Source organism: Ixodes scapularis, unplaced genomic scaffold, assembly GCF_016920785.2.
Source record: "Ixodes scapularis isolate PalLabHiFi unplaced genomic scaffold, ASM1692078v2 PGA_scaffold13__105_contigs__length_92229423, whole genome shotgun sequence".
In the NCBI taxonomy this organism is placed as follows: Eukaryota; Metazoa; Arthropoda; class Arachnida; order Ixodida; family Ixodidae; genus Ixodes; species Ixodes scapularis.
This window is the reverse complement of record NW_024609839.1, coordinates 90,838,216-90,846,827: the sequence shown is the minus strand read 5'-3', so window position 1 is coordinate 90,846,827 and position 8,612 is coordinate 90,838,216. Positions and strand designations below refer to the sequence as shown.

The 8,612-nt window shown below is 43.7% G+C and overlaps 1 protein-coding gene across 1 annotated transcript in view; it reads left to right on the top strand.

The window, feature by feature from the left end:
• Positions 1-663: 663 nt before the first annotated feature.
• The window catches only part of LOC120843051, a 29,268-nt gene continuing 21,319 nt past the window's right edge, over positions 664-8,612 (top strand). Inside the window, exon 1 of the mRNA XM_040214258.2 lies at positions 664-769. Within this exon, the coding sequence (XP_040070192.1) occupies positions 719-769 (51 nt within the window). The 5' untranslated portion in view covers positions 664-718. The remainder of the gene's footprint in view (positions 770-8,612) is intronic.

Below are 8,612 nucleotides of genomic sequence, written 5' to 3'. Positions count from 1 at the left end.
TACAGGTCTCTAGTCATCCAAGGCTTTCTCATTTTTCTTTTTACATTTCACTCTACGTTCCTGAAGAGGAAAAGCTGCATTATTGTACTGTCGGACTTTCATCGGGAATATTTTATAGGTATATCTAGGGTTGCACTCAGGCGTAAACGTCATCCCACGTTTCTTTTTCCATAAGACAGCCGAAAGTTCTTAGCGTTCCCTCATTAATAGTGCGATGCCAAAATGCATCTATGTCGTTGTTATTTTCTCGAGCAGGCGAGGACTCTAGGCAGAAGTATTCGTTTCGTATAACAGAGCAGAATTACCCTGGAAGGACTGTCGAAAAGAATGTTTCGAAAAATAAATGTTAAAAGTTAAAATATCCGCTTCGGTTGTCTACGTCAGTGGTTTTTTCCTCTACATTAAAATATTTTTTTGTAATCTTGAGAGCGCGAATTTAAAAAAAAAAAATACTAATAACTTTCGGCTCATGATTTATTGAGCAGGGGCAGATTTTAAGTGAGCCTAACTGAAATATGAAACTCCCTGTGCGACGCATTTGGTGTTACGCAAGGCTACGAGGGTGGGTCGAAGGATGATATTAAGCCTTACAATGTAAAATCTGAATTGTAGACAATGTCTCCAGTCTCTATAAATGTATTGTAAGTGCACCGATTCAGTTTCATTGCCGCATCGGGGTTTCTGCCGTGGGTGTCAAGCCTTGACCGGACGCAGTACAATGATTGTCCAAATGCTGCTGTATGGCTTCATTCTACTTACTGCAGCTTTCGTAAGTCGAATCAACAACTTTTATGCTGCATTCATAATGGTGTTCGAATCGCAACCGCGAAGCGGATTCACTGGTCGTCATCATCAAATGCCCGTAAATTTGTACAGCTTCTTTAAGCAACCGGGTTCGTAGCCGCTTTGCGAATGCGGCTCAGTCGCCAGTGTGAATGCGGCCTTAAAGGCGCCTCAGTAGGTCATTGTAAAGCCTTCGTGCGCGAAACGTGCTAGAAAAATTGTATTCGGTACTCGGTCAGTAGCGCCCGGAAGATATGGAGTGTGAAGGGGAGTAGCGTTTTAATATTTTTTTAATGCTTAAGATGCTAGAGCGTTGTTATACTTTAGTTATTGCGAGCATTTGGGTGCATATCATAGAGGGGAAAAAAATAAAAGTATTTGATAATCCACAACTTCAGTGGCAGACATTTTAAAATAAAATTGCATTCTTGGAATGAAGATCGTGCTGCCCTTACAAAAATCTGTAGTTAAATTCTTTTGAATTTTTGTTGAAAATTTTCTGGAGTCCTATTGAATTTCTTTTTAAACTTTTTTGATTTTTTTTAGACTTCGTTTTGACAACTTATTTAACTCCTAGTTAAAATTGGCCACTTAAATTTTTTAGAATCCCTTCTTACATACATTCTTTTGAATTCCTTCTTACATACATTCTTTTGAATTCCTTCTTACATAAATTTTGTTGAATTCCTTTTGACAAAACCGCAGATTAACGTTTAAAAAAAACACTAAATTTTTTAATACATTTTTTAATTTCGTTAGGAAATAGTGTCTTTTTGATACATACCATCCCACAAATAAGCAATGTAAACAAACACAAACACCATCAAGCACTCAACACCAGAAACACAGTCCTGTGGACAGCACCAGAGCCTTATATAGCCTACATATTGAAGGTAACCATTTGGCCGGTGACCACCTCAGCACTTACTAAGGTTCCAGGTCTCCGGTCTCCTTCTCGAAAGTCTGTCCAAGGAAAGACAGTGTTTCGAAGTTCGTGGACTCTATCTCTTACTAAAAAGCATTGGTACAACTAATAATAATTTCGTGTAGTCGCTAAAACAACATCCACAAAAACGGGTTATAGAACAAATGTTTATCGCTTCTCTGAATAGCACCACTCGGGACGAAGCCAGTCAAGGCGGTTGCTCCACTTTAATATAGTTATTTTGCTCTTCTTTACTAGTTGAATAGGGTCAATAATGCAACGATTGTCATTTACAAAGTGAGAACGGCAGGGCGTGTTTTTCGAACGCCTGCCCTCCAGCACGCGCCGCATGCCTTCCGTCGTGCTTTCACTGCGCAGTCGAGCTCGAGGGGCGCGAGACGTCGAAGAGTTGTCAAGGATAGAAGGCTCGCGCTGGAGGCAGGAGAACGGAAGCTCCTCCCTATGGTTCTCAACTTGTCAGAGACTATTGAGAAACTTAGTGACTTTTGACATTGAGTCAAGATGTATTATGTTCAATAAAAAGTCAACAGAAAGTCTGTAGCTTTTCTTTTGACACTGGCTACAGAAAGTCAACTGAATAATTTAAACACGAAGTAAATAGAACGTCTGCAGTATTTCTGATAACACATTCAACAGGAAGTCAACAAAAAAAAGATCCAACGTAGAGTTAATAGAAAGTCAATAGAAAATCATAAAAAAAGTTTCAACACAAAATCAACAAACTTTTTGTTGACCATGTCAACAGGAAGTCAGTCGAAATAAAGTAATCAGAGTGAACAAGAAGTCAACACATTTTCAATTAAAAGTAGAAAAAAAAAAACATCCGTCATATCGGACCCCGCACACGACCGCAGACCAAATAAAATAATAAAAAAATGTCTCTTTTTATAAAATATTATAAAGAAATAATGTCAATAGGTTTTCTTTTTATTTTTTAAAAAATAAGCCACAGAAAACGTTGTTACAACTTCTTTTTATTTTTTTATAAATAAGTCTACAAAGCAAAATCTATTGTTTTTCCTTTTGAATTTTTTTAGAAAATAATCTACAGAAAAACGTCTTTACAAGTTCTTTTTAATTTTTTTATAAATAAGTCTACAAAACAAAATCTATTGTTTTTCCTTTTGAATTTTTTTAGAAAATATCCTATAGAAAAACGTCTTTACAAGTTCTTTTTAATTTTTTTATAAATAAGTCTACAAAAAAATTCAATATTTTTTCTTTTGAAAGTTTTTTGACAATAGTCAAAACAAAGTGCTTTTATAAAGGAATTCAGTAGGATCGCGGAAAGTCAATAAGAAGTCTAAAAAAATTAAAAAGAATGTTGAGACCCGTTTTTGTAAGGGTGGTAGGGGTAAAATATAAAGAAGGGAAGAACATAAAATAAGTCGTCTCTGTCCTCGTTTTTTATGTTCTTCCCTTATTTAAACAAAATTGCATTCTTTTCGCACCGCTAGTTGATTTGATTTTAAACTTAAATATTCGCACAACCATAGGTTCCAATCATCTTGCCTAGGTGAATAAAATAGAACGACCCGCTTCCATTGAATCTTTCATAAGATTCCAGAATGAGACAAATATTAGACCATGAATACAATGAAGAAGACGATGCGAAGGAATGTTAAGGTATCGCGTTTTAATGTTTAATATAGGGCGACAATGAGTCCATCATGCAGTGCGCAGGAAAGGGCCGTTTCTGGTCACGGACAACGGACACTTTTCAAAAGTGTAGCGTATTCGCGTAGCTGCTTCGCTAATTGGGTCATTCTTCCGAAAAGTCAAACATTGGTGTAACTGATCTTTGGCTTTAATAATTGTTCGCTGTGATCATTTTGTATTCATTGTTGGGACAACATGACGCTCTAGGTTCATAAGAACAAATATTTTCGATTATTTCTAGTTGGCACATATTTGGAGCACATTGATTTTGGAATCTCTCCTGTGGGTAATGACGGAAATTAGGCTGAATCTGTTAACTATCACACAAGTTTCAAAGCCTTCTAATTCAGTTCTAGCAAACTGATTTCTTAGCAACCTGATTTTAAAAAAAAAGACGTAGAAATTGTGAGTCATCGTTTATGAAATGAGCACTTTGTTCAGTGTTGCCAAAGTATTTATGTTCTCATAATTAGTAACAAGAAACGGCTGCAACCGACTACAATATCAACGGTGAAACGAAGATATGAATAATATAAGCGGCTTTGTCCACGGTATTCAGAACGTAACCAAGCCCACTATTGAACCCCCTTTCATGGCGGCCTTACCAAAACCGATGATCGCTTCGGCCAAAACGTTTCGTTTTTATAGGTCAAAGACTAAGTAGGAACAATTTCATACGCTCTGAAGTTTCAGTGGTGTCACGCATAACTAATGTCCCACTTTCTTTAATTTATTGATATGAAACAAGGAGGATTGACGAAATAAATATGCCTTCCTACAGTTTTAAAACTATTCAATTGCAGCGGAGAGTTCAGTTAAACATTTTTAATTTTGCTCGAAATGTCAGTAGTGTCACGAGTCCGTCGAGTCACGAGTCACTCGCTTCACGGGTCAGTCGTGTGACGGGTCAGCCACGAGGCGTGTCAGTCGGGTTAAGGGATGATCAGTGGCACCTGCCGATGGCGCGCGCCGCCACTGCTAGTTTTAAACGACATAGTTCCGTGCGCGCTCGGAATCAATAAGCAAGGTCGTATGAGAACGGTAAGTGCTAACTGTCTTTTAAAGTGCACTATGTAATACAGAGCTGCGATTATAATTAAAGGATGGTGTAAACACTCGGGCATACTGCGCTCGGCTTTATTTCTAGAAAAAGATGCCGCTACAAATTTTTTTGTATTTTTCTCCAAAATATTTTTTTTATTTGGATTCAAAACAAAACAGAGACGAGCGAGAAGCTAAAAAAATTAATAGGGTACTTTACGAGCCTTTAAATAAAGACAGGAGTATTGTGATAAATTGAAACCTTTCAACTATAGTAAATGGTTCTAAATTGTTGCGTATAAATACAAACAAGTGCGCTTTATGCTAAGCTATACCACGCAAACAACGCACACAATCATGCTTCCGTGCTTGTACATTTATCCCCACTTGCTACCGGCGCTCTGAAGCAGACAGTATCAAACGACTCGTTAAAGCAGAGTGCATCAACAGGCACTCTGAAGCGAACAGTATTAACTAACGCTCTGAAGCAGACGTATCAACTGACGCTTTGCACTTTCAAAAAAAGGGGGTGTACTATTTTCACACCTTGGTACCATATATCGCACCCCAAAAACTACTATTCGACGTTCAGTCCACTGACGTCGATCCGACCATACTAACTTTCACGAGCGGCTTCATAGTGGAGTGATTCCACTTATTAAAAAAGTTAATGAACGCATTAAAGACTACAGAAAAACACTGCTGCAAACATTTTTGTTGACCCTGCTGCAAAAGCCCGTTTTTTTTTGTTTTTTTTTTTGCCGTTTTTGATACATGGATTAGTTGTTGGTAAGTTATATCACACTTCTCTCAAGCCGCTCCTAAATATTGGTATCGTCTCTTCTACGTCAGGGGACTGAACGTCAAAAGGTAGTTTTTGTGCGTTATATGGGACAAGAGGTGTAAATACTACACCCCCCCGCCCCTTCCCCCTCCCTTTATTTCCGAGTGTTAGGCAGACGGTATACAACCGACGCTTGAAAGCAGAGGACGTCAACCGGCGCTGTGAAGCAGAAGAGACCGACGCTCTAAAAAAAGGCATCAATCGGCGTTCTGACGCAGACAGCCTTCCTTACACTTGGTTTGACCGTCTTCTCGGGTGGATAGTGCACCTCCGTCTGGTTTTTGATAAATCCTTTCATCCGTCTGATTTCTTCACAAGGTTTACGTTTTGGTGTTCATTATTAGTCTGCGTTCACCAGTCGAGTTTTGGCCTCTCTCCTGTCAGTTTATTTATTTACTGTTTTTCACGCCTTACTTCTGTTTCCTTGTTTTATCGAATATTTAATATATTATTTTCCGTTTTGACCATAGATAGGGCCCTTCTGCTGTGTCCGTCTTCTTTGTTAACGGGGTTTGTCTTGTTCGTCAGTTTTATACTTGGCTGACTTTTATAGGCCTGTAGCTCTATAGTTTGGAGGAGCGACCCTGGCAATCAAAATCAGATTTGTTAAAGCTGTTCTTACGTTGTGCGTCAGCACGCTCAGACAAGCGGTTATAAATATTGTCACGGGTGGTGACCAAACAAAAAACAGGAAATAAACAGAAAGAAATAAACGTTTAATGTGGCGAACTTGTGCCAAAAAAAATAAAGAAGGAAACAGAAGAAAGCAGAGCGTCGCGGGCGTCGAAGTCGGCATGTCAGCAGAATCGAGCGCTAGGGCGAGACTGACTCGACAGGGACGCGGGCGGCCTCTTATCTAGAGTGCGCCGCTATCTCGAAGATTCGGCGAAAGCGGCTCGAGCGTCGCGTGATCGGGGCGAGAATGAACACGCACTTTCTAGAAAACAAAAGCAGGGAAAAATGATAGAAGTTACGTGCGGTACATGAATAAACGGGAACTTTCTGGAGGACCGTGACCGAGCGTTGCTTTCTGAGCCTTGCGCGCGGCATTACTCCCCCCTTCAAAAGTGCATCGCCCCGATGCAGTGTAAAACAAATCAAAATAAAAAAGAACGATAAACTAAAGAGTCTTTTGGAGCACAAAAGGTTCATAGTCCTATCGAGCGTAGTACGGCTTCAGGCGCACGACGTGGACGACCTCAGGTCGTGGTGGGCGGCGTGACGATGTTCGTGTTCCGTCGGGCATCACCTCGTAGTTCAGCTCGCCGAGGCGACGAAGTACCTTGTATGGTCCAAAGTACCGTTTCAGCAGTTTCTCACTGAGGCCGCGGCGACGGATGGGCGTCCATACCCACACCCTATCTCCGGGCTGGAAGTGGACGTCCCTGCGACGAAGGTTGTAGCGGCCGGCGTCGACGCGTTGCTGATCTTGAATCAGGAGTCGGGCGAGCTGGCGAACTTCTTCGGCGCGTTGAGCAACCGCCTGGGCGTCGTCGCTCTCGTTGTCAGATGGCTCATGGGGCAGCATGGCGTCCAGCATGGTCGTTACCTTCCGACCATGTACCAGCTGGAAAGGGGTGAATCCAGTGGTCTCTTGAACCGCCGTATTGTAGGCGAACGTGACGTAGGGCAGCACCTCGTCCCACGTCTTGTGCTCTACGTCGACGTACATAGAGATCATATCGGCGATTGTCTTGTTGAGTCGCTCGGTCAGTCCGTTGGTCTGCGGGTGGTATGCAGTGGTTCGACGATGGCCGGTGCCACTGAGACGAAGGATCTCTTGCGTCAGCTGGGCCATGAACGAAGATCCGCGATCTGTAATCAGAACCTCGGGAGCGCCGTGCCGGAGGACGATGTACTCGATGAAAAACTTGGCGACTTCCACAGCAGTCCCTGAAGGAAGAGCTTTCGTTTCGGCGTACCGCGTGAGATAATCTGTGGCGACGATGATCCAGCGGTTCCCCGACGTCGAAGGCGGAAAAGGACCAAGTAGATCCATTCCGATCTGCTGGAAGGGTGTAGTTGGAGGAGAAATGGGCTGCAGAAGTCCGGCCGGCCTCGTCGGCGGTTTCTTGCGTCGCTGGCACTCGTGGCATGATCGTGTGTATAGGTGGACGGTCTTGGGGAGCTTCGGCCAGTAATACTTTTCACGAATACGGGCCAGTGTCCGGCTGTAACCAAGGTGTCCGGATGTCGGGTCGTCGTGGCAGGCTTGGAAGATCTCCTCTCGAAGGTCACTCGGGATTACCAGCAACCAAGGTGTGTTGTTGTTGCCGAAGTTCTCTTTGTAGAGTACACCTTGTCGGATGGCGAAGGTCGGCAGTACTCGTGAGAAGACACGTGGCACGGTACTCCTGCCCCCTTCCAGGTGCTCGATTAATGCGCGCAGCTCAGGATCGTCCCGTTGACGTCGTGCCATATTGTCGGTGTTCACTGCTCCTAGAAAGCACTCGTCGTCATTGTCGTCGCTGCAGCCGGAGGGGGTTTCGACGGGGGCTCTGGACAGGCAGTCGGCGTCGCTGTGCTTGCGGCCTGACTTATAGACCACTGTCATGTTGAACTCTTGTAGTCGAAGACTCCATCGAGCGAGGCGTCCTGACGGGTCCTTCAGCTTCGCAAGCCAGCAGAGCGAGTGGTGGTCCGTGACTACACGGAACGGGCTGCCGTATAAGTACGGACGAAACTTCGTTATTGCCCAGACGACCGCAAGGCATTCTTTCTCAGTTGTGGAGTAATTTTTCTCCGCCTTGGACAATGTCCGACTTGCGTAGGCGATGACTCGCTCGATGCCTTCTTGCACTTGGACTAGTACTGCGCCCAGTCCCGCGTTACTTGCGTCCGTGTGAATTTCTGTTTCCGCATCCTGGTCGAAATGTCCAAGCACAGGAGGAGTCTGGAGTCGTCGTTTCAGTTCGTCGAATGCCTGCTGTTGCTCCTCGGCCCATTCGAACTTCTTGGCGTCCTTCGTGAGATTCGTAAGTGGTGCGGAAATCCTTGCGAAATCCCGAACGAAGCGTCGATAATAGGCACAAAGTCCAAGGAATCTTCGCACGGCCTTCTTATCTGTCGGCGCTGGAAATGCCGCGACGGCGCGAGTCTTCTCGGGGTCTGGGCGGACGCCTTCGTTACTAACCACGTGGCCAAGGAACTTCAGTTCGTCATAGGCGAACCGGCACTTTGACGGCTTGAGTGTGAGCCCGGCGGTCTGAATGGCTTGAAGAACAGCTCGGAGTCGTCTCAAGTGCTCGTCGAAGTCAGCTGAAAATACTACGACGTCGTCAAGGTAGACGAGACAACTCTGCCACTTCAGCCCTGCCAGTACAGTGTCCATGACACGCT